This window comes from Tachyglossus aculeatus, chromosome 12 (assembly GCF_015852505.1).
Source record: "Tachyglossus aculeatus isolate mTacAcu1 chromosome 12, mTacAcu1.pri, whole genome shotgun sequence".
In the NCBI taxonomy this organism is placed as follows: domain Eukaryota; kingdom Metazoa; phylum Chordata; class Mammalia; order Monotremata; family Tachyglossidae; genus Tachyglossus; species Tachyglossus aculeatus.
In genome coordinates, this window is record NC_052077.1 from 36,076,093 (window position 1) to 36,101,297 (window position 25,205).

The 25,205-nt window shown below is 44.3% G+C and overlaps 1 protein-coding gene and 1 non-coding gene across 3 annotated transcripts in view; both read left to right on the plus strand.

The window, feature by feature from the left end:
* Positions 1-25,205, plus strand: part of GALNTL6 (polypeptide N-acetylgalactosaminyltransferase like 6) — a 775,084-nt gene that overhangs the window by 706,899 nt on the left and 42,980 nt on the right. For both annotated transcript variants that reach the window (XM_038755166.1, XM_038755167.1), the window contains exon 8: positions 8,663-8,780. In XM_038755166.1, coding sequence (XP_038611094.1) covers positions 8,663-8,780 — 118 coding nt within the window. The remainder of the gene's footprint in view (positions 1-8,662; positions 8,781-25,205) is intronic.
* On the plus strand, positions 23,988-24,125 carry LOC119935938. The gene has a single exon (XR_005453535.1). It is a non-coding gene; the product is annotated as a small nucleolar RNA SNORA7 (small nucleolar RNA).

The window sequence follows — 25,205 nt, forward strand, 5'->3', positions numbered from 1 at the left end:
ACGGTCCCTACCCAACAATGGGCTGACAGTCTAGAAGGAGGAGATAGACAACAAAACAAAACATGTAGACAGGTGTCAAAATCGTCAGAACAAATAGAATTATAGCTATATGCACATCATTAACAAAATAGAATAGTAAATACGTACAAGTAAAATAAATAGAGTAATAAATCTGAACAAATAAATACAAGTGTTACGGGGAGGGGAAGGAGGTAGAGCAGGGGGGTGATGGGGAGGAGGAGAGGAAAAAGGGGGTTCAGTCTGGGAAGGCCTCCTAAAGGAGGTGAGCTCTCAGTATGGCTTTGAAATAGAAGTGGTCTTTTATCAACTTCCACAAAATGGAGTGAATCCTCTAGACCGTAAGATCCTTGTGGGCAGGGAACGTAGCCTCCAAGTCTGGCATAATGTACTCTCTCAAGTGCTCAGTCCAGGTTTCTCTGCACCCAATAAATGCCACTTATTGAATGATGACATTACATTATGATGCACATCTGCTTAGCATATGTTACTTCTCCCCTGCTAGATTGTAAACTGAAGGCAGGAATCATGGCAATCAATCAATCAATTATAATTATTGAGCACTTATCATGGGCAGAGCATTGTACTAAGCACTTGGGAGAGTAATAATAATAATGGCATTTATTAAGCGCTTACTGTGTGCAAAGCACTGTTCTAAGTGCTGGGGAGGTTACAAGGTGATCAGGTTGTCCCACGGGGGGCTCACAGTCTCCATCCCCATTTGACAGATGAGGTAACTGAGGCACAGAGAAGTTAAGTGACTTGCCCAAAGTCACACAGCTGACAATAGGCGGAGCCGGGATTTGAACCCATGAAATCTGACTCCAAAGCCCTTGCTCTGTCCACTGAGCTGCGCTGATTCTCCAACACAACAATATAACAGACACATTCCCTGCCCACAACCAGCTTACTAATAGGCATTCAGAGGAGGAGCGAGGTCTAGTGGATGGATCTCGGGCCTGGGAGCCAGGAGACCTGGCTTCTAATTCTGGCTACATCCCTTGTCTGCTGTGGGATCTTGGACAAGTCATTGCACTTCTCTGTGCCTCAGTTACCTCATCTGTAAAATGGGGATTATGACTGTGAGCCCGATGTAGGACATGAATGTAACCTGATTACTTTGTATCTACCCCAGAGTTTAGAGCACTGCCTGTCACATAGTAAGCTCTTAACAAATGCAATAAAAAACACATTAAACACTTGGGAGAATACAACAGAGCTCTACTGAACCTCCAAGTGTTTAAATATAGGTTCTGAGTCAAGCTATTAATTGGCTGATGTCCTGGGCATCTGACAACTACAAGAACTGTCCGAGGCATCTTTAGGGGAGTAAAGCACTGATGGGGAGAGTCCAGGTCCCAGGATCCTCCAGACCAGAATAGAGCACTGGCCCAGAAGTCCGGAGGACTTGGGTTCTAATCCCAGCTCCTCCACTGGTCTGCTGTGTGACCTTGGGTGAGTCACTTCACTTCTCTGGGCCTCAGTTACCTCATCTGTAATATGAGGATGAAGACCAGGAACCCAGTGTGGGGCAGGAACTGTGTCCAACCCAATGAACTTGTATCTACCCCGGGTCTCAGTACAGTGCTTGGCACATAGTAGAAGCAGCATGGCTCAGTGGAAAGAGCCCAGGCTTTGGAGTCAGAGGTCATGGGTTCATATCCCGCTCCCCCACGTGTCTGCTGTGTGACCTTGGGCAAGTCACTTAACTTCTCGGAGCCTCAGTTACCTCATCTGTAAAATGGGGATGAAGACTGTGAGCCCCACGTGGGACAACCTGATCACTTTGTATCCCCCCCAGCGCTTAGAACAGTGCTTTGCACATAGTAAGCGCTTAACAAATGCCATTATTATTATTATTATTATTATTATTATTATAGTAAGTGCTTAACAGATCTCACAATTATTATTATTGTCTAGGGCTAGGGATTTGGCCCCAAGGTGCGATTCCACCCACGGGGAGGCAGGGCATGAGCCCACGATTCCTGTTGTTTTCTCTGCGTGTTTCCATTTGGAACCAACGCAACTTTGTTGCCTTTGACTTGGAAGTCTCAGGAGGCCCCCTTCTATTAGGCTCTGTCTGGGCCAATCTGAAAACATAGTAGGGAGGGAAACCCCTCCGGAGGAGCTTTCTAATGAAACTCCACCAAATTTACGGGTTTGTGGGAAAGACAGTCTATCCGGGAGGGAGGGAACGTCAATAACAGCACAAGCCCATTAGCATTCTGGGGGTGTCTTGGGATGCTTCTGTGGCCATTAAGGATGGCATCTTGGCGTCAATAAGGAGACCCAGTGCAATTTGTGAAAAATGTGGTCTCATCAAAAAACATGCCATTTTGTGTATTTCAGAAGAAAAAGAAATTGCTACCAGGGCACTTTTTACATCTTAGCCTCATTCCTCTCAAGTGCAGCAGAATTTAGAGGACAAAGTCACTGCAGAGAAATAAACGGGTCTCGGTTAAGCAAGAAGAAAACCTCATCTATCAGCTCAGCTATTACCTCTAATGCAGAGCCTGAGAATTGATTTCAGATATCCCTTCCGGAGGCTTACCATGTTTCCAGTGGCGTGCCAGGAGAGGATCCTAAGCAGAGACCTGTCCCGGCAAACCAATTTCCTATGTCATAAGAGGATGACACAAGGATAAGCAAGGCTGGGTGCATTTTCTGATTAGAAAACAGGAGCTCAGTAGTATGGCCTAGTCAAAAGAACATAGGCCAGAGTCAAAGGACCTGGTCTCCAATCCCATCTCCACCACTTGGCCTGCTGTGTGACTTTGGGCAAGACATTTAACTTCTCTGTGCCTGTTTCCTCATCTGTAAAATAAATATTCAATTTCAGTTCTCCCTCCTACTTAGATCGTAAGCCCCGGGTGGTTCATTCATTCAATCCCATTTACTGAGTGCCTACTGTGTGGTATAGGGACTGTATCCGACCAGATTATCTTGTATCTGTCCCAGTTCTTAGTACAGTGTTTGGCACACTGTAAGCATCTTAAAAAAAATTGGTATTTGCTAAGTGCTTACTGTGTGCCAAGCAGTGTTCTAATAATAATAATAATAATAATAATAATGGTATTTGTTAAGCGCTTACTATATGCAAAGCACTGTTCTAAGTGCTGGGGAGGTTACAAGGTGATCAGGTTGTCCCACAGGGGCCTCACAGTTTTAATCCCCATTTTACAGATGAGGTAACTGAGGCACAGAGAAGTTAAGTGACTTGCCCGAAGTCACACAGCTGACAGTTGGCGGAGCCGGGATTTAAACCCATGACCTCTGACTCCAAAGCCCAGCCTCTTTCTACTGAGCCATGCTGCTTCTAAGTGCTGGGGTAGGTACAATATAATCAGATTGTCCCACGTGGAGCTCACAGTCTTAATTCCCATTTTCCAGATGAGGTAACTGAGGCACAGAGAAGTTAAGTGACTTGCCCAAAGTCACACAGCTGATATGTGGCAGAGCTAGGATTAGAACCCACAACCTCCAACTCCCAAGCCTGGGCTCTTTCCATTAAGCCGAACTGCTTCTCTAACATATTATTATCATCATTTTTAGACTGTGAGCCCACTGTTGGGTAGGGACTGTCTCTATATGTTGCCAACTTGTACTTCCCAAGCACTTAGTACAGTGCTCTGCACACAGTAAGCGCTCAATAAATACAATTGATTGATTGATTGATCATTATTATTATTATTATTATCCTAGCATAAGAGACCATCCCATGAACATTAATGCAAGCCTCTGGGGCACCAGCCGAGCTCAGAGAAATCTGAGGTAAGGGACACTCTGGGGGATAGGAATGGCGTAGAATTCGGGGAGGTTTCAAAGCAGAGTCCCAAAGAACTGGAACATGGAGGTTAAAAGGGAAAAAATTAAGAGGATTTGCCTGGAGAAGGGAAGACTGAAAGGTGATCAGACAGCAGTGTTCAAGAGACATTTTCTGCCAGAGCACTGAGAAGCCAGAAGTGGGGAACTGCAAACTGGGTTATTTGTGGCCCACCCAGGAAAGATATTGATGCTGTTTCTCTCCATCTCTTCATTCATTCTCTCATTCAATCTTATTTATTGAGAGCTTACTGTGTGCGGAACGCTGTACTAAGCACTTGGAAAGTACAATTTGGCAACAGAGACAATCCCTACCCAATGGGCTCACAGTCTAGAAGGGGGGAGACAGACAACAAAACAAAACAAGTAGACGGGCGTCATTAGAATCAAAATAAGTAAATAGAATTATAGATATATATGCATCATTAATAAAATAAATAGTAAAATAAATATTCATTCATTCATTCAATCGTATTTATTGAGCACTTACTGTGTGCAGAGCACTGTACTAAGCACTTGGGAAGTACAAGTTGACAACATATAGAAACAGTCCCTACACAACAGTGGGCTCACAGTCTAGAAGGGGGAGACAGACAACAAAACAGAACATATTAACAAAATAAAATAAATAGAATAAATATGTACAAGTAAAATAAATAGAGTAATAAATCTGCACAAACATATATACAGGTGCTGTGGGGAGGGGGAGGAGGTAGGGTGGGGGGGATGGGGAGGGGGAGAGGAAGGAGGAGGCTCAGTCTGGGAAGGCCTCCTGGAGGAGGTGAGCTCTCAGTAGGGCTTTGAAGGGGGGAAGTGTGCTAGTTTGGTGGATGTGAGGAGGGAGCGCATTCCAGGCCAGAGGTAGGATGTGGGTCAACAGCAGGACAGGTGAGAATGAGGTCCACTGAGGAGGTTAGCAGCAGAGGAGTGGAGGGTGCGGGATGGGCTGTAGAGGGAGAGAAGGGAGGTGAAGTAGGAGGGGGCGAGGTGATGGAATCTTCCCTCCCTCTTCCTTCTCTGAAAGTGTTCTAGGACGATTGAAATTGGAAAATTCCCGACTCTACCTTGCCCTGCTCCTTCCGTCCCTCCACCCCGACACTGCTCCCTCTTGCTCTCTGTTTTGGAAGTGACTGACCTCTCCTGGAGCCCCATTTCCTGTGGATGTCCCTTCCTTCATTTATTATATAATAATAATGATGGCATTTATTAAGCGCTTGCTATGTGCAAAGCACTGTCACATAGTAGTCTCAGTTTGAAATACTCCAGGCTCCAAAGAGCCTGGGCCTAGGAGATAGAGGACCTGGTTTCTAATCCTAGCTCTGCCACTTGCCTACTGTGAGACCCTAGACAAGTCACTTAACTTTTCTGTGCCTCAGTTACTTCATCTGCAAAACTGAGATCGAACACCTATTCTCCCTCCTCCTTAATCCCCCTTGTGGGATAGGAGCTTGTGTTCAACCTGATTATCTTGTAACCACCCCAGTGCTTATTGTGAGCCCGTTTCTATGTGTTGCTAACTTGTACTTCCCAAGTGCTTAGTACAGTGCTCTGCACACAGTAAGTGCTCAGTAAATATGATTGAATGAATGAATGAATAAATGCTAGGCATTCAGTAAGCACTTAACCATACCATTATTATTATTATTATTATTGTCCTGCTGTAATCATATGGTTACCTCCTGCTGATCAACAGCCGTTGTGGTTCCATCTGCATTTTGCAAGTCAACAAAAGAGGGATCGTTGGCTTTTATTTCTCTTTTCTGGTATTCAGGAAATATTTGCCTTGATTTCAGCAAGCTGATTATTCAGAGAAAAGGCAGCCAAACTGTAGTGTGGACTTCCTTGTGTCTAATTCCTTATTGACTCTACTTGAGAACTTTCAGCCAGGGTAGATATAATTGCAGGTCAGGTGCATGCCCTGCCCCACGTGGGGTTCACAGTCTGCCCGAGGGAAAAGAAGTATTGAATCCCCATTTTTCAGGGGAGGAAATGGAGGCACAGAGAACTTAAATGATTCTTCCTAGGTCACACACAGGCATATGGTGGGACAGTAGCTTCTACACAGTCCAAATCAATCAACGCTATTTATTGACTGCTCACTGTGCGCAGAGCACTGTATTACATGTTGTACCGAGTGGTCCAAAAGCCACTCTAGGCTTAGGTTGGCCATGTGAAGAAACATGACTATAAGAAACTTCTGGAAAATTCCACCATGAACGATAAATAGTCCACTTTCCACAGTATATGTCATATTCATTGAGGGAAATTTACCGCTCATCTCCTCATTTCAGTGCACACCAGGGTAAAACAGTTGCTTTGGTTCCATCCCAATTTATGTCAACATTCACCACCTTAACATCAGGAATTTTCTGCTGTCTTGTGCCTGCCTGGCCGAAGAACTCTCACCTGGAATAGTTGCTCCCTCTCTGTCAGGGCTGCTTCAATAAATTAATAGAGATGGGAAGCAGGAAGTTGTTTTAATTACAGTTATTTCCATTTCAAAGAGTGGATTGATGAAACTGTAATAGCTTAGTTCCAAATCTCTGGGGAACTTTGAAATTTACAATTATACCAGGCATCCAGCACTGGCAAGGGGCATTATGCAAGAATACTGGCTCCACAGTACCAGAAAATAAATCGAGTTATAAGGACTTGGTCCGCCAACCCAGCGTGCGACAGAATGTAGGAAACTTATGATGGCTGCCCTCCTTAACCTTCATCCTCAAGGTTAGGTTGGGAACATCTGTCATTCATGGTTGTCAGATCCCACTTTACCCTTGCAAAGGCAAACTTAACTTTACCTCTCTGTTCTCTTGGTGCTCACTAAATATAGGTACCGGCATAATTTTAAGCTTCTCAGCTAGTTGGCATCTGAATTCTTCTTTCTGAGTGGAATCTAGAAGTGGCAGAATGCATCTTTCCACTGAGGGTTTTTGGGGAAAGGGTGAGAAGAGGGAAAAATTAAGGAAAGTCAGGATGGGGCTCGGAGTATCATTTCATGGAAATGGTAGCCTATGTATTGGATGGGTTTCTTTGTCCCTATTTCCTGAGTCTTCCCTCCCAGTCTGAAATAATCCCCAATTAATTTGCAGCCTGATTCTCTTGCTTCTAGTCTTCTCTGCCTCCTGGATCAAATATTCTGATTTCCCTCCCTTTACCATTTCCAGCCCTGAGCTCTCACACTTTCCTGCCTTCTAGGCTAACGAGTGACTGGTTATTTGAAAGCAGAGACACAGTAGTAATTATCATTGTGGTATCTGTTAAATGCTTACTGTGCGCCAGGCACTGTTCTAAGCGCTGGGGTGGTTACAAGCAAATTGGGCTGAAGACGGTCCCTGTTCCACATGGGGCTCACAGTCTTAAGCCCAATTTTACAGATGAGGTAACTGAGTCACAGAGAAGTGAAGGGCCTTGCCCAAGGTCACACAGCACACAAGTGGTGGAGGCAGGATTAGAAACCAGGTCCTTCTGGCTCCCAGGCCGGGGCTTTCTCCATTAGGCCATGCTGCTTCTCTATCCTAATGGGTGTCAGTGTCAGCTGCAGCATCTTAGAGCTTCTGTTTGTGCTGAGCTGAGTCCATCCAAATGATGGCTCAGTGGAAATAACACAGGCTTGGGAGTCAGAGGTCATGGGTTCTAATCCCGGCTCTGCCACTTGTCAGCTGTGTGACTTTTGTCAAGGAACTTAACTTCTCTGTGCCTGTTATCCCATCGGTAAAATGGGGGTTAAGGTTGTGAGCCTCAGGTGGGACAACCTGATTACCTTGTATCCCCACAGTGCTTGGCACATAGTAAGTGTTTAACAAATGCTATCATTATTATTATTACTATGTGCTAGTCAGGAAGGCCCATGTCTCACCCTCCAGAGGTGTGGCAATATAGTTCTGTGGGAGTTCTGTTCTGTGTTATGTTTCTGATCAATCAGTCAGTCAATCAGTGGTATTTATTGAGCACTTTGTGCAGAACACTGTACGAAGCTGTTGTAATGTTGGTAAACACGATCCACAAGGAGTTTACAATCTGGAGGAGGATATGAAGTAAATTAGAGAAGGGTGGAAATGTCAGAGTGTAAGGATATGTACGTAAATGCTGTGAGGCTGGGTGAATATCAAAATACTGAAAAGGGTTCAGACCCGGGGGTATAGGTGATGTGGTGGGGAGATGGGGGGTTAGTCAAGGAAGACCTCTTGGAAGAGGTGTGCTTTTAAGTTTGAAGATAAGGAGAGTGGTGAGAATGAGCTCCAGGTCATAGGGAGGAAGTGGGCAAGGGGTCAATGGTGAGGAAGATGAGATTATAGTACTGTGAGAAGTTCCACATTAGAGAGGAGTGAAATGGGCAGGTTGGGTGGTAGTAGATTAGTGAGGTAAGTTAGGATGGGGAAAGCTGATTCATTGCCTTAAAGGCTAAGCTAAGGAGTTTTTCTGATATGGAGGTGGGTTAGCAGCCACTGGAGGCTCTTCAGAACTGGAGAGACTTAGACTGACTTTTTTGTCTTCTTAGTAAAGTGATCTGGCACCAGTGCCGTTTGGACTGGAGTGGGAAAAGGCTGGAGGCAGGGAAGTCTGCAAGGAGTCATCTGAATCATGTCTTCCCACTCAAAAGGATTTAATAAATCTTTCCCCAACTCCCACTCCCACTTTAGTCTAGCTCATCTGAGGGAGGTGTGGGAGAAAGAGTGGGGAGGGCAGCCTACGTCCACATAGAAACATCACTGATTAACTGAGGTCTCCTTCATTCCACCGCAGAAACCACTCTTGGCGTTTGTGAGCCAGGTGAGGTCAGATGATGGCGTCCATTTACAGCCGCCTTCTTCTTCTTCAGGTCCCCCGTCATGGCTGGAGGCCTCTTTGCCGTCGACCGAAACTGGTTTTGGGAGCTGGGCGGCTATGACCCAGGCTTAGAGATCTGGGGAGGAGAGCAGTATGAGATCTCCTTCAAGGTAAGCCTGCCGCAGTCTTTTACATCACCCTATATCACCTTGCTCGATACAACTGCAATGCACTTTGAATCTGTCTCCTCATGCTGTTTTGAGACCCTGGGAATAAATACCAATCACATTTACTGAGCGCTTAGCACTGTACTAAGTGCTTGGGAGAGTAAAATATAACAATATAACATTCCCTGCCCACAATGAGCAGACAGTCTAAAGATCTGAGCCTTCTGAATGATATCTTACCCCTAACCCATTTTGTATTTGCCTATTTCAGTCAAGAGTGTACAGCTACTGACTTCCTGACATATTTGATGTATTGATCTGAGGATGTAGCAGCCTTTTGGGTGATTGACTTTCAACGTGTAGATAAAAGTTGCACTGATAAGACTATCGCAGTTGAGTCTGGTTTTAAACAGTCTTTGCTCTGGATCGATAGCGCACGTCTCGCTTGGGATGACACGGGTGTCCAGCTGACTCCTGAAGGGTGTCAGTATTTTATTCCTTGCCCTTGCCTTCCTAGGACTGGATTTCAAATAGAAAGGCCTTGGATCTGCAGGCAGACATGGAGGGGATGCTAAATTTTAAGGAGGCCCCTTCAAGAGGAAAACAGCAGAATAGAATGGATGGGATGAGGAGGTTGAATTCCAAACTCCTCAGTGATCCGAAAGTACCATCCCATTTGATGCCCGTGCAAACTGGACAGTTTTGTGTTTCCGCTGTGTCCGCTTCATCCCTCTCTGCCAGATTCTGCAGCATCCCCATCTCATTCATTCATTCTTTTAATCATATTTATTGAGTGTTTACTGTGTGCAGAGCTCTGTACTAAGCGCTTGGGAGAGTCCAAAAAAACAATAAACAGATACATCCCCTGCTCACAACAAGTTTCCTCAGGGCCATCCCAGAGGTGGGCAGAAAGAAAAAGAGGAAGGGACTGGCCTGCTATTTCTGTGGGGCAAAACGTGATGACCTTAGGAGCAGCAGTAGCCATAGTAGCCAGGGACAGGGGATGGGGCCAGGATAAATTTACCCTGGAGCCCTGCCCTAGGACTACCTGTCAGATTGGGGGCATGTCGTCCTCCTCCCAAATTGGGGAGTCAGTCAATCACATTTATTGAGCACTTGTGTGCAGGGTACTGTACTTAGCACTTGGGAGAGTACAATATTAGACTGCTGTGTGACCTTTGGCAAGTCACTTCACTTCTCTGTGCCTCAGTTACCTGTAAAAGGGGGATTGAGATGGTGAACCCCATGTGGAACAGGGACTGTGTCCAACTTAATTTGCTTGCATCTACTCCAGCCTTTACTGCCTGGCACATAGTAAGTGCTTGACAAATACCATTATTATTATTATTGAAAATGAACAGACCCTTTCTCTGCCCAGATAAGTTTACAGTCTAGAAGATATGGAGATGTCTCAATGAGTATTTGCTCCTATTGTTCCTTCTCTCAGCATGGGGCTACCCTTCCCCAGTTAAGCTCAGGCCCCTCTGGTAGCCACCCGACTTAATCGAAGTGGATCCTGCACTGGTGTTACCATTCGGCATTGAAGGACTACCCAAAGACTGGCGCAGAAAAGGTATCCTTGCATCAGTCAATCAGTTATATGTATTAAGCGCTCATTGTGTGCAGAGCACCATACTAGATGCTTGGGAGAATACAATATAACAGAGCTATATATGGACTCCATGGTCACCACTGGCCTGGCTTTTTGGCCCTCCCCCCCTGAAATACTGATGTCTCTGAGGTGCTCTCTGTCTGGATTCTGGGGACAGGGTAAAGGGTGACACTACCCACTAGGCTGGGCTCTACAAACATTCATCCCACCCACCCCCCCAGACATCTGAGTGTAGCCCCTGGACTCCGACACAGGCAGAAGGGAATAATGGAATTAGTGGATAGAGCATGGGCCTGGGATTCAGAAGGATCTGGATTCTAATCCTGACTCCACCACATGTCTGCTGTGTGACCTTACTCCTCCTCCTCCCCATCTGCCCCACCTTACCTCCTTCCCCTCCCCACAGCACGTGTATATATGTATATATGTTTGTACATATTTATTACTCTATTTTACTTGTACATATTTATTCTATTTATTTTATTTTGTTAATATGTTTTGTTTTTTGTCTGTCTCCCCCTTCTAGACTGTGAGCCTGCTGTTGGGTAGGGACCGTTTCTATATGTTGCCAACTTGTACTTCCCAAGCGCTTAGTACAGTGCTCTGCACACAGTAAGCACTCAATAAATACGATTGAATGAATGAATGAACTTCAGCACTTATTACAGTGCTTTGCACAGAGTAAATACTCAATAAATTTGATTGAATGAATGAATAAACATCTCTAGGCCTCAGTTACCTCATCTGTAAAATGGTGTTGAAGAGTGTGAGCCCCATGTGGCACAGGCACTGTGTCCAAGCCAACTAACTCATAACTACTCCAGCACTTAGAACAGTGCTTGGCACAGAGTAAGAACTTAACAAGTGCCATGATGATGATAATGATGATTATTATTAATTTTCTCCAGTCAAGCTTCCTTTATAAAAATACCCCCCAGCTCAGGCAGACATGACCTCACTCACATCATCCCACTCTGGGTTACTGAATCGTCACTCTCTCAGTAGAAGTAAAAGTGGAGGAAAGCCAGAGAATCACTAGTCAAAAGCAGAGTGAGATTGTCTGGGAAACATTTATTTGCATTCCAAATACTCAGTACATTCTGAGACCAACATAAGCATGTATCTGTCACATCTCTGCCGCTAGTATCTATCACATCAGATGACCTGAGATGGTATTATCCCCATCTCCTGTTTTCCTGTTATCTGTCACTGGGAAGAATATAATTGGAATGCGTGCCCGTCTTCTTTGTATAGAAACCATGGCAACGGAACTAAAAGTTCAGCGATGAAATTGGGCCAGCTGGTTGCGTTCGAGCAACAGATCCTTTAGCGACAGCTATGTCGGTCCAATCTCTTTGTTCATCTCATTATTGTGCACTGACTTCAGGGCACTTGTCCTATCTTATTAGTATTGCTTAATGTTGAGAATAAAAGCAGAAAAAGACTGGAGTACGGTGTGCTCAGAAGGAATAAGAGTGTTCTCCCCAGGGAAGGTACAGAAAAAGTTGTCCACAGAAAGTCTTCCTGGTTGTCTTGGCATATTTGAGCAATAGAGGATGAAAAGGAAGGAACCAAAGGTGTTTGGATGTCTGGCTGGTTGATATACAGGGTGCTTGTCTCCCAACAGTTAATCTCAAAAGTGAGGTATAGAAGGAAAATTGGTGAGCAGTTGGGCTTGGGTGAATGGTGATGGGACCACTTAGATTGATATGTGCAGTTGTACGGTAGTTCTTCCCTCAGTGATGATTGATTGATTGATTAATTGATCCCTAATGCCAACAGATGAATTCATAAGAGAGGTTGTTCTTAGCAAAATTGGCATAAGTAATAGTAACAAGTAACAGTAATATTTATTTCCTGAAGGGCTTTCTGTGTTCAAAGTGCTGTACTCAGTGCTGGGAATCAATCAATCAATCAATCAATCAATCGTATTTATTGAGCGCTTACTATGTGCAGAGCACTGTACTAAGCGCTTGGGAAGTACAAATTGGCATCACATAGAGACAGTCCCTACCCAACAGTGGGCTCACAGTCTAAAAGGGGGAGACAGAGAACAGAAGTACCAGGACAATATGTAACCCCAAGGGGCTTACAGTTGAGAAATAATAGGGAGAGGCATAGAGGGTTAGCAACATGCTCATAGGGAAAGAGGGAAGCAAAAAATAAAGGAGACTGGGATGATGATAGATATGATAAGATCAGTAGGGCATTGAGGCTAGGCCTGCTATCATTTCAAGGAAGAATATAGGTGAAAATTCCAGGGGATTCCATCAGACTCCATCTGTTCCTGGAGTTAATGCACAGTTTGTGGGGGCCAAAGTGCTCCTTTTCAGGTGCTTTAATCCAAGATGTGGTAAAGCACATCATTCATTCAACATGTCTTAGTGGATAGAGCACAGGCCTAGGAGTGAAAAGGACCTGGATTCTAATCCCTGCTCCTCCACATGTCTGCTGTGTGACCTTGAGCAAGTCGCTTAACTTCTCTGAGCCTCAGTTACCTCATCTGTAAAATGGGGATAAAGAATGTGAGCCCGATGTGGGACAGGGACTGTGTCCCACCTGATTAAATTGTATCTACCCGAGAACTTAGAACATTGCTTGGCACATAGTAAGTGCATAACAAGTACCATTATTATTATTATTACTATTCATTCAATTGTATTTAATTGAGCGTTTACTGTGTGCAGAGCACTGTACTAAGTGCTTGGGAGAATACAATATAAAAATAAACAGACACATTTCCTGCCCACAGTGAGTTTACTGTCCTGACAATGTTTACTGACAGTGATATAAATAAATGAATTACAGATAAGTACATAAGTACTGCGGGTTTGGGAGGGGGGATGAATAAAGGGAGCAAGTCGCAGAAGGGAGTGGGAGAGGAGGAAAGGAGGGCTTAGTCAGGGAAGGCTTCTTGGAGGAGATGTGCCTTCAGTGATGTTTTGAAGGAGGGGAGAGTAATTGTCCGTCGGATTTGAGGAGTGAGGGCGTTCCAGGCCAGAGGCAACGTGTGAGAGAGGTTGTCAGTGACCTAGATGAGATCGAGGTACAGTGAAAAGGTTGCATTGGGTGAGCAAAGTTTGTGAGCTAGGTTGTAGTAAGAGAGTAGTGAGGTGAGGTAGGAGGGGGCAAGGTGATAGAGTGTTTTAAAGCCAATGGTGAGAAGTTTCTGTTGGATGCAGAGGTGGATGGGCAACCACTAAGGGTTCTTGAAGAGTGGAGAAATGTGGCCTGAAACTTTAAGAAAGAAAATTGCCTGGCAGTCTGTGAGGAAAACTGAATGGGGCACTCTTCCGTTCATTTATTCATTCAATCGTATTTATTGAACGCTTACTGTGTGCAGAGCACTGTACTAAGCACTTGAGAAGTACAAATCAGCAGTATATAGAGATGGTCCCTACCCAACAGCAGGCCCACAGTCTAGAAGGGGGAGACAGACAACAAAACAAAACAAGTAGACAGGTGTCAATACCGTCAGAATAAATAGAATTATAGCTATATACACATCATTAATAAAATAGAGTAATAAATATGTACAAATATATGCAAGTGTTGTGGGGAGGGGAAGGGGGTTGTGGGGAGGGGAAGGGGGAAGGAGGGGGGGGATGGGAAGGGGAAGAGGAGCAGAGGAAAAGGGGGGCTCAGTCTGGGAAGGCCTCCTGGAGGAGGTGAGCTGTCAGTAGGGCTTTGAAGGGAAAAAGAGACTTGTTTGGCAGATATGTGGGAGGAGGGCATTCCAGACCAGAGGTAGGACATGGGCCAGGGGTCGACGGTGGGACAGGCGAGAATGAGGCCCAGTGAGGAGGTTAGCGGCAGCAGAGGAGTGGAGGGTGAGGGCTGGGCAGGAGAAGGAGAGAAGGGAGATGAGGTAGGGAGGGGCGAGGTGATGGACAGCCTTGAAGCTGAGAGTGAGGAGTTTTTGCTTGATTCGAAGGTTGACAGGCAGCCACTGGAGATTTTTGAGGTGGGGAGTGACATGCCCAGAGCATTTCTGTACAAAGATAATCCGGACAGAAGAGTGAAGTATAGACTGAAGCGGGGAGGGACAGGAGGATGGGAGATCAGAAAGGAGGTTGATGCAGTAATCCAGTCAGGATAGGATGAGAGATTGAACCAGCAAGGTAGCGGTTTGGATGGAGAGGAAAGGGCGGATCTTGGTGATGCTGTGGAGGTGAGAACGGCAGGTTTTGGTGATGGATTGGATGTGTGGAGAGAGTGGAGTCAAGGATGACACCAAGGTTGTGGGTTTGTGAAACGGGAAGGATGGTAGTGCCATCTACAGTGACGTGAAAGTCAGGGGGAGAACAGGGTTTGGGAGGGAAGATAAGGAGCTCAGTCTTGGACATAGTCTTCTGGGAAAGTAGCAGGACATCTGGCTTGCCACTGACCTTAATGCTGAGTGTACCAATCACCAGAAGGCTTGCTCCTGGGTGTGCTACCTTTTCATGATATTTGTTAAGTGCTTACTAGGTGCCAGGCACTGTACTAAGCACTGGAGTAGATACAAGTTAAACAGGTTGGACCCACTCCATGTCCTACATGAGGCTCACAGTCTTAATCCCCATTTTACAAATGAGGTAACTGAGGCATAGAGAAGTTAAGCGACTTTTCCAGGGTCACACAGCAAACAAGTGGTGAAACCGGCATTAGAATCCAGGTCCTCTGATTCCCAGGCCCATGCTCTTTCCACTAGGCCCCAGTGCTTCTCTGTCCTGGCACCTCCCTCTGTCTGTTTTTTCCAACCCCTCCCCTCATTTCCACTTTCCAGCCAAACTTTCCCATTTCTACATCCCTACCAGCTACTATCATGGCTTCTGGGAAGCTGGGTAGAGTTCTCTCATACCTCTCTTCCCTAAAAAATCAGAATGGTGTCTCAGGAGAAGCAGGATCTAAAAGAAAGAACAGCGGAAATGTTCCATTTATCACCCAATCAATCAACCAGTGGTATTTATGGGGTACTTACTGTGTTCAGAACACTGTACTAAGCGCTTGAGAGAGTACAATACAACAGAATTAGCAGACACATTCCCTGCCCATAAAAAACCTTACGTACGTGCTGGGCGGATGAGGGAAGGAAGAAATAAAGGGAGTGAACCCAAATGCGCCCCTCTCTTCCTCCCTCCTGACTGCTATAATAATAATAATGACATTTGTTAAGCACTTACTATGTGCAAAGCACTGTTCTAAGTGCTGGGAGGGGAGACAAGGTGATCAGGTTGTCCCACATGGGGCTCACAGTCTTCATCTCCATTTTACAGATGAGCCACGCTGCTTTTCTGCTATCCATCCCTGCCCTAATCTTCACAGCCTCTCCTCTATTCAGCCATGCAATCGTATTTATTGAGCGCTGACTGTGTGCAAAGCACTGTACCAAGTGCTTGCTCTGGTGCCACAGCAACCCATCGACCTGCACCTTGGCGGACAGGGAATGTTTCTGTTTATTGTTGTTTTATCCTCTCCCAAGCGCTTAGTATAATGCTCTGAGCACAGTAAGTACTCAATCAATACAGTTGACTGACTGAAAAACTGAGTCAGGTAGAATTGTGGAGCAGGAATTCTTTAACAAATATGCAGGCCTGCCTCAGTGGCCTGGACGAGTTCATTCACTTCCTAGAGTGACAGACATTTTACCCAGGAATTGTTTTTTTCCTGACAGGAATTTTCTCACTGGTTCTAAATTCCCCATCAGGCTTCTTTTCGTCAGCTCTAATTCAATGAGCCTGTGAAGCTTGCAATAGAAGTTTTTGCTTGAAAAATTGGTGCATTCAACTTCAAAAAAGCCTGCTCATTAAAAGTTCGCTCTGCCCAAGCTGTTGTATAAAGCACTTTCATTAGATGCCTCCTCCTTGCCGTTATGCAGCAGGCAAATTAGCTTCATTGAGTCAAACTTTCTTCTGAGACCAGAAAAGATCTCAAATCAGGACAGCATTTTCATACCTAGTCTGTGATAAAATTCTTTTTAGGATTTGCTGGAGATCTGCAGCATCCAATGCCAAAGATTTGGGTTGGTTCCTCCGATGTTCTTTATTTCCATAGCGTTTAGCGCAGGTGGCCTAAAAATACTCCTTTTAAGACAATGTCTGCAGTTGCTCTTTCAGACAAAATACAAAAATGCGACTGAAATCATTCAGAAGCACAAAGATAAACAGCAACAGCTGCTAAATGTCCTGCGAGCTCACTGGAGATTCATTTCAATTACCTAGTAAAGGCTGTGTGATGCCGCACAGCATTGTTAAGTTAAGCATTTTGGCTATCAGATATAAGCCTAACAGGCAATGTGATTCTTGTTCCATTTGTTACTGACTCCAGGCACTCCCCAGACTTTTCCAAATTCTCTTTCATTTCATCCTATTCTTTTTATTGCTCTGCAGTGATAATAGCAATAATAACAATAATAATTGGTAATAATTCATTCAATTGTATTTATTGAGTGCTTACTGTGTGCAGAGCACTGTACTAAGTGCTTGGGAAGTATAAGTCGGCAACACATAGAGACGGTCCCTACCCAACAGTGGGCTCACGGTCTAAAAGGGGGAGACAGACAACAAAATGAAATAGACAGGTGTCAAAACGCTCAGAATAAATAGAATTATAGAATTAATTATTCTGCAATTCTATAATAATTCTCTAGAATTAGAGAAGCAGTGTGGCTCAGTGGAAAGGGCACGGGCTTTGGAGTCAGAGGTCATGGGTTTGAATCCCAGCTCCGCCACATGTCTGCTATGTGACCTTGGGCAAGTCATTTAACTTCTCTGAGCCTCAGTTACCTTATTTGTAAAACGGGGAATTAAGACTGTGAACCCCACGTGGGACAACCTGATCACCTTGTATCCCCCCCAGCGCTTAGAACAGTGCTTTGTACATAGTAAGCACTTAACAAGTGCCATTATTAATTAATTAATTAATGAGAAGCACCATGGCCTACTGGAAAGAGCACGAAGTGAGAGGATCTGCATCCTAATTCCAGCTCTGCCAATTGCTTGCTGTGTGACCGTGGGCAAGTCACTTTACTTCTCTGTGCCTCGGTTTCCTCAATTGTAAAATGGGGATTAAATACCTGTTGTCCCTCCTACTTAGACTGTGAGCCCTACGCAGGACAGGGACAGTTTTTGACCTAATTAACTTGTACCTACCCCAGTGCTTAGACAAGTGTCTGAAAATGCCATTAAAATATTGAGGATCTGTTTTTGCTTACTACGTGTCAAAAACTGTACTACATGTTGGGGGGGACCCAAGATAATTTGGGTAGGCACCGTCTCTATATGTTGCCGACTTGTACATCCCAAGCACTTAGTACAGTGCTCTGCACACAGTAAGTGCTCAATAAATACGAACGAATGAATGAATGAATGAATAATTAGGTCCCACACGGGGCTCACAGTCGAACAGGTATCGAATCCCCATTTTGCAAGTAAAAGAACTGAGACACGGAAAATCGATCAATCTTATTCATTCAATTCATTCAATCGTATTTATTGAGCACTTACTGTGTGCAGAGCACTGTACTAAGCGCTTGGGAAGTACAAGTTGGCAACGTATAGAGATGGTCCCTACCTAACAAGCAGCGTGGCTCAGTGGAAAGAGCCCGGGCTTTGGAGTCAGAGGTCAGAGGTTCAAATCCCTGCTCTGCCAATTGTCAGCTGTGTGACTTTGGGGCAAGTCACTTCACTTCTCTGGGCCTCAGTTCCCTCATCTGTAAAATGGGAATTAAGACTGTGAGCCCCACATGGGACAACCTGATCACCTTGTATCCCCCCAGTGCTTAGAACAGTGCTTTGCATATAGTAAGCGCTTAAGAAATACCATCGTCATTATTATTGTTATTATTAACAATGGGCTCACAGTCTAGAAGGGGGAGACAGACAACAAAACAAAACATGTAGACAGGTGAGTGCTCACTATGTGCAGAGGACTGTACTGAGCTCTTGGGAGAGCACAATACAACAGAATTAGCAGAACGTTCTCTGCCAATAATGAGTTTAAGTGACTTCCTCTAGGTCACATAGCAGACAAGGGGTGGGGCCGGGATTAGAACCCAGGTCTTCTGACTCTCAGGCTTGTGCTTTATCAACTAGGCCACACTGCTTTTGGCCACATATGTGGCCACATTTCATTACTTAATCTCAGGGACTGCTGCCTTACACCCACATAGAGTTGGGTGTCACACACAAATGAATTTGGGAAAGCAGGTTTGACCGATTCTTGAAATTATTTGCTTTGTTCTGCCCTGGGTTCTGTTTTTTTTTTCCGAAGTTTTATTTCTGGATCACAAAGGTTTCTTTCCTTTGAAGAAAAAAGACACCAACTCACATCTCTGCATTTCGATAGTTCCTTTCTTCCAACATCCTCAAAATCCTCTCACTCTTGCTCTATACAACAAAGTCTGGATTCGGAAGAAATCAGAAGTGGTGGTAAAAGAATTTATTGAGAATCCACTGGGTTCAACCCCCTGTATAAAGTGCATAAAAATGCAAAAGCAAGTGTTCCCTGTCCACAGTGAGCCTAATGGGGCAGTGGAAAGACATTTCAAGTTAAGATGAAAAGCTTGTAGAACATTTCTAAATTCATAATAATACTAAGAGTTGTGACACTTATTAAGCACTTACTATGGGCATTTTACCAAATAAGTGCTGGGAAAGATACAGTTTAATCGGGTTGGAAACAGCTCTGGTCTCACTTGGGGTTCCCACTCAGGATAGGAGGGAGAACAGTTATCGAATCACCATTTTAAAGATGAGAAAACTGAGCCACAGAGAAGTCCAAAGCCTTGCTCAAGGTCACTCAGCAGGTAAGTGGCAGATCTGAGAGAAGCAGCGTGGCTCAGTGGAAAGAGCCCGGGCTTTGGAGTCAGAGATCGTGGGTTCAAATCCCGGCTCCGCCACATGTCTGCTGTGTGACCTTGGGCAAGTCACTTCATTTCTCGGAGCCTCAGTCACCTCATCCTAAAATGGGGATGATGACTGTGAGCCCCACGCGGGACAACCTGATCACCTTGTATCCCCCCCAGCTCTTAGAACAGTGCTTTGCACAAAGTAAGCGCTTAACAAATACCATTATAATAATAATAATTATTATTATTATTATTATTACCTGGGATTAAAACACTGATTCCCAAGCCCATGCTCTTTCCACTGGTCCATCCTGCTTCTCCTTTCATCTTGTTTCAGCTGTACGGATTATGTCTTTGGAGGCCGAATATTAAATGTTCATTGCTTCTACCTAGATCTTGAAACCCCACAGTTCAGTTGAAATCTGCATTTAACTGTCTCAGAGATCACCCAGATCTCCAAGATATTGGTCAGAACAGCGTGGCCTAGTGCAGAAAGCCCGGGCCTTCGAGTCAGAGGGCCTGCGTTCTAATCCCGGCTCCGCCACTCATCTACTGTGTGACCTTGGGCAAGTCACAAGCAGCGTGGCTTAGTGGAAAGAGTATGGGCTTGGGAGTCAGAGGTCATGGGTTCTAATCCCAGCTCTGCCACTTGTCTACTGTGTGACTTTGAGCAAGTCACTTAACTTCTCTGTGCCTCAGTTACCTCATCTGTGAAATGGAGATTAAGACTGTGAGCCCCACGTGGGATAACCTAATCACCTTGTATCCCCCCAGTGCTTAGAACAGTGCTTCACACATAGTAAGCACTTAACAAATACCATCATTATTATTATTATTATTATTATTATTATTATTATTATCATTCTCAGGGCCTCAGTTCCCTCATTTGGAAAATAGGGATTAAGACTGTGGGCCCTAAATTGAACAGCGTCCGTGTCCAACCCATATGCTTGTATCCACCCCAGCGCTCAGTACAGTTCCTGGCAATGCACTAAATGCTTAACAAATACCACTATTATTATTATCATCATCATCATCACTATTATTATTATTATCATTATTATCCCCCAGTTTCCTTTTTTTGGTCTGTCACAAAATTTGTGGTATTACCAATAGGTATTTCTCATGCCTCAGACTCACCTTAAGAAACAGCTTTGGATGTGAATGTTTCCCAGAGTAATTTATAAGAGTTGTGACCTCCGACTTACATATTCAGCATTATATTGTACATCTAAATTTTATAATATTTTTCAGCTACTATCATTCCGACAACAAATATCCTACCAAGCTCATTTTGTGTTCCAAAAGTTTAGTTTGATTTGATTTTGCTTAGGATTCTGGATATTTGCATTCGGGTCTACTGCCTACGTTGAAATAAGCATTCAGTTATTCACTGGTTTAGAACTCCACTTTGTAAAATATTCCCAGTTCTTTCTCCTGAAAAACAGCAGGCCAGTCCATACACATGATATCAGAGGGTAAGCTCATTGTCTGGAAAGCTAACATTTCTCCAAGGCCACTATTTTAAAGTATTACAACCCTGAGATTAGCTCTCCCTTCAAATCAACAGAAAATACAGAAGGGAAAGATTTTGAGAAACTTAAACTCTGTCGCGTACAAGTTTTAAAGTTAACCTGTGCAACAGCAGGTAGGATATGTGAATGGTCTAAATTTACATCAGAAAATGGGATTGCATAGATACATTTACAAGCTAGAATACACTCTCACATTAGTGATAATTATACCTCATCAGAAAGTATCCTCTTATGAGAAAGTATCCTCTCCACCACTGATTATGACATCATCCGAAAGAAAAGACGATAATGATAATGTTTCAAAGACATTGAAAGAATCCCACAGGTCTAAAATCTCTCCCACGTGCTTAATACAAACAGTACGTGCTCAATAAATATGATTGATTGTTATATTGTACTCTCCCAAGTGCTTAGTAAAGTACTTTGCACACAGTAAGTACTCAATAAATGGAATTGAATGATTGATTGATTGATTGTTAACACTGGCTCATGACTGCCAACAAACTGAGAAGCAGCATGGCTTAGTGGATAGAGCATGGGCTTAGGAGTCAGAAGGTCATGGGTTCTTATCCTGCCTCCGCCACTTGTCTGCTGCGTGACCTTGGGCAATTTGCTTAACTTCTCTGGGTCTCAGTTCCCTGATCTGTAAAATGGGGATTAAGACTGGGCATCCTAGGTGGGACAGGGACTGCGTCCAACCCGATTATCTTGTATAATAACAATAATAATGTCATTTATTAAGCGCTTACTATGTGCAAAGCACTGTTCTAAGCGCTGGGGAGACTGTGAGCCCACTGTTGGGTAGGGGCCATCTATATGTTGCCAACTTGTACTTCCCAAGTGCTTAGTACAGGGCTCTGCACACAGTAAGCGCTCAATAAATACGATTGAATGAATGAATGGGGAGGTTACAAGGTGATCAGGTTGTCCCACAGGGGGCTCACAGTCTTAATCCCCATTTTACAGATGAGGTAACTGAGGCCCAGAGAAGTTAAGTGACTTGCCCAAATTCACACAGCTGACAATTGGCAGAGCAGGGATTTGAACGCATGACCTCTGACTCCAAAGCCCATGCTCTTTCCACTGAGCCACACTTCTACCCAAGTGCTTAGAACAGTGCCTGGAACATAGTAAGTGCTTAACAAATGCTATAATTATTATTATTATCGAGAAGTAGCATGAGTGAGTGGAAAAAGCGCAAGCTTGGGGGTCAGAGGTCATGGGTTCAAATCCCAGCTCCGCCACTTCTCTGCTGTGTGACTTTGGGATGTGTGATGCCAATTTGTACTTCCTAAGCGCTTAGTACAGTGCTCTGCACATAGTAAGCGCTCAATAAATACGATTGATTGATTGATTGATTTGGGCAAATCACTTAACTTCTCTATGCCTCAGTGACCTCATCTGTAAAATGGGGATTAAGATTGTGAGCCCCACATGGGACAACCTGATCATCTTGTATCCTCCCCAGCGCTTAGAACAGTGCTTTGCACCTAGTAAGTACTTAACAAATACCAAAATCATTATTATTATTACTCTTTACCATTTACCTTTAAAGCACTCAATCAGCTTTACCTCACTGATTTCCTACAATAAACCAGCCCAAACCCTTTGCTCTCCTAACCCCAATTTACTCACTGTACCTCAATCTCATATATCTCACCATTGACCCCTTGCCCGCGTTCTCCCTCTGGCCCAGAACTCCCTCCTCTTTCATATATGACAGATAATAATAATGATAATAATGGCATTTATTAAGCGCTTACTATGTGCAAAGCACTGTTCTAAGCACTGGGGAGGTTAAAAGGTGATCAGGTTGTCCCACGGGGGCTCACAGTCTTAATCCCCATTTTACAGATGAGGTAACTGAGGCACAGAGAAGTGAAGTGACTTGCCCAAAGTCACACAGGTGACAATTGGTGGAGTCAGGATTTGAACCCATGACCTCTGACTCCAAAGCCCATGCTCTTTCCAATGAGCCACGCTTCTTCCCCTAATCACCACCTTCCACACCTTCAAAGCTTTACTAAAAAGCACATCCCTTCCAATAGGCCTTCCCCTTCTAATTTCTCATTTTCCTTACGCCCTCTCCCATCTGTGTCACCTATGTACTTGAATTTGTCCCTTTAAAGCACTTGATATTCACCCCACCCTCAGCCTTATAACATTTACTTATATATCCATAATTCATTTTAATACATCTGTCTCTACCTCCCAACTAAGCTCCTTGAGGGCAGACAACATGTCTCCTAAATCTTTTGCATTGTACTCACCCAAGAGCTTGGTCCAGTGCTCCTCACATAGTTAGCACTCAAATAATGCTATAGATTGATTAAGCTTCAAGACCCGAATAATTGCAATTTGTGATTCTTGTTCTTTATAATCTCTGATGCAGTGGTTAGATGAAGGTTTGTCATCTATGGAATTGAGCTGGGTGGGAAATTATTGTCAAGTGTCTTAAATATGAACCCTATGTGAAGCAGGAATTGTGACATCTGCTTATAATGCACTTACTACGATGTCTAGCACATAGCAAGTGCTCAAAAATGCTATCATTATTATTATTATTAAGATGATGGTAACCCAATATACCATCTTTCTTCCATTTTTAGTATTGTATAGGGTCCAGTATTCCCATTTTAGTCCCTCTGAACACATGATAGGGTGACCTTCTGGCCATTGAGATCCTTGGCTAATATTCCTGGATCTGCCCAGGGCTATTTGATTTGGGAACAATGAATCAGTCACTCAGTCAGTCAACTAATAATATTTACTGAGCTCCTACTCTGTTCGGAGCACCATCCAATCAGTTGGGATCAATCAATTGATGGTATATTGAGCACTTACAGTATGCGAAGCACTGTACTAAGCTATTGAAAGAGTACACTACAAAAGAGTTGATAGACACCCTCTCTACCAACAGTGAATTTGCACTCTAGACAGGAAGACAGACATTAATCTAAATAAAAAAAAATAAATGGAAGAGCACAGTAGAGTAAGTTCATGATCTTGGCCTTCAAAGAGCCTACAATCTGCTAGGGAGAGAGAGAGATTAAAATAAATGACAGGGAGGGGAAGCAATCATGTAAAAAGTTCTACCCAGAATCAATCAATCAATCGTATTTGAGTGCTTACTGTGTGCAGAGCACTGTACTAAGCGCTTGGGAAGTACAAGTTGGCAACAGAAGTGCTGTCAGAGTTGGGAACTGAATAAGTTAAGTGCTAAGGGAGTGAGGCCCCTCTCAGGGTCGCATCTGTAGAGTTTCCAATCCTCTTCCAGTCTCGACTACGGGAGAGAGAGTCGAGCAGAGGCCTGCCCATTCCATTCCTAGCTTGGCCAGTGGCTAGCAAGTGGAAGTCAATCTGCTACAAGTCAAAACTCACCCGTGCTGGGCAGCAGCGGCATGGGAGAGAGTAGAGGGCGGAGACTCACTTTTACTGCACGGAAGGAATCAATGGTAAACCGCTTCTGGATTTTTACAAAGAAAACTCTATGGATCCACTACCAGGACGATTGCAGGTGGAGAGCGGGGCGTTCTGGGAGAGATGTGTCCTTGGTGTTGCTATGGGTCGAAAGCGACTCGTTGGTATAAGACAAGATAAGAAGGGAGTGAGGACTCAAGGACCTAGATGACGCAGTACAGAGGGAATGATCACAGAGGAGGGTGAAAACCCAGAGAGGGAGTAGAATCAAGCACTTCCATGTCAAGATCTGAACACTCTCCAACAGGAGCACTTATAATAATAATAGTAATAATGATGGTATTTGTTAAGCGCTTACTATGTGCAAAGCACTGTTCTAAGCACTGGGGGGATACAAGGTAATCAGGTTGTCCCACGTGGGGCTCACAGTCTTAATCCCCATTTTACAGATGAGGGAACTGAGGCACAGAGAAGTTAAGTGACTTGCCCAAAGTCACACAGCTGACAAGTGGTGAAGCCGGGATTTGAACCCATGACCTCTGACTCCAAAGCCTGTGTTCTTTCCACTGAGCCATGCTGCATATTCGTAATTTTTTTTATCTATATTAATGTCTGTCACCCCTCTAGACTGTAAGCTCATTGTGGGCTGGGAACATGTCTACCCATTCTTTTATACTGTACTCTCCTACCCTTCTAGACTGTGAGCCCACTGTTGGGTAGGGACTGTCTCTATATGTTGCCAACTTGTACTTCCCAAGCGCTTAGTACAGCGCTGCACACAGTAAGCGCTCAATAAATATGATTGAATGAATGAATGAATGAATGCTCTCCCCCAAGCACTTAGTACACTCGTCCTCTAGATTGTAAGCTCATTATGGGCAGGGAACTGTCACTGTTTATTGTTGCATTGTAATAATAATAAGCACTTAGTACAGTGCTCTGCACACAGTTAGCACTCAATAAATACGATTGAATGAATGAAATAATGATGGTACTTGTTAAGCACTTACTCTGTGCCTAGCACTGTTCTG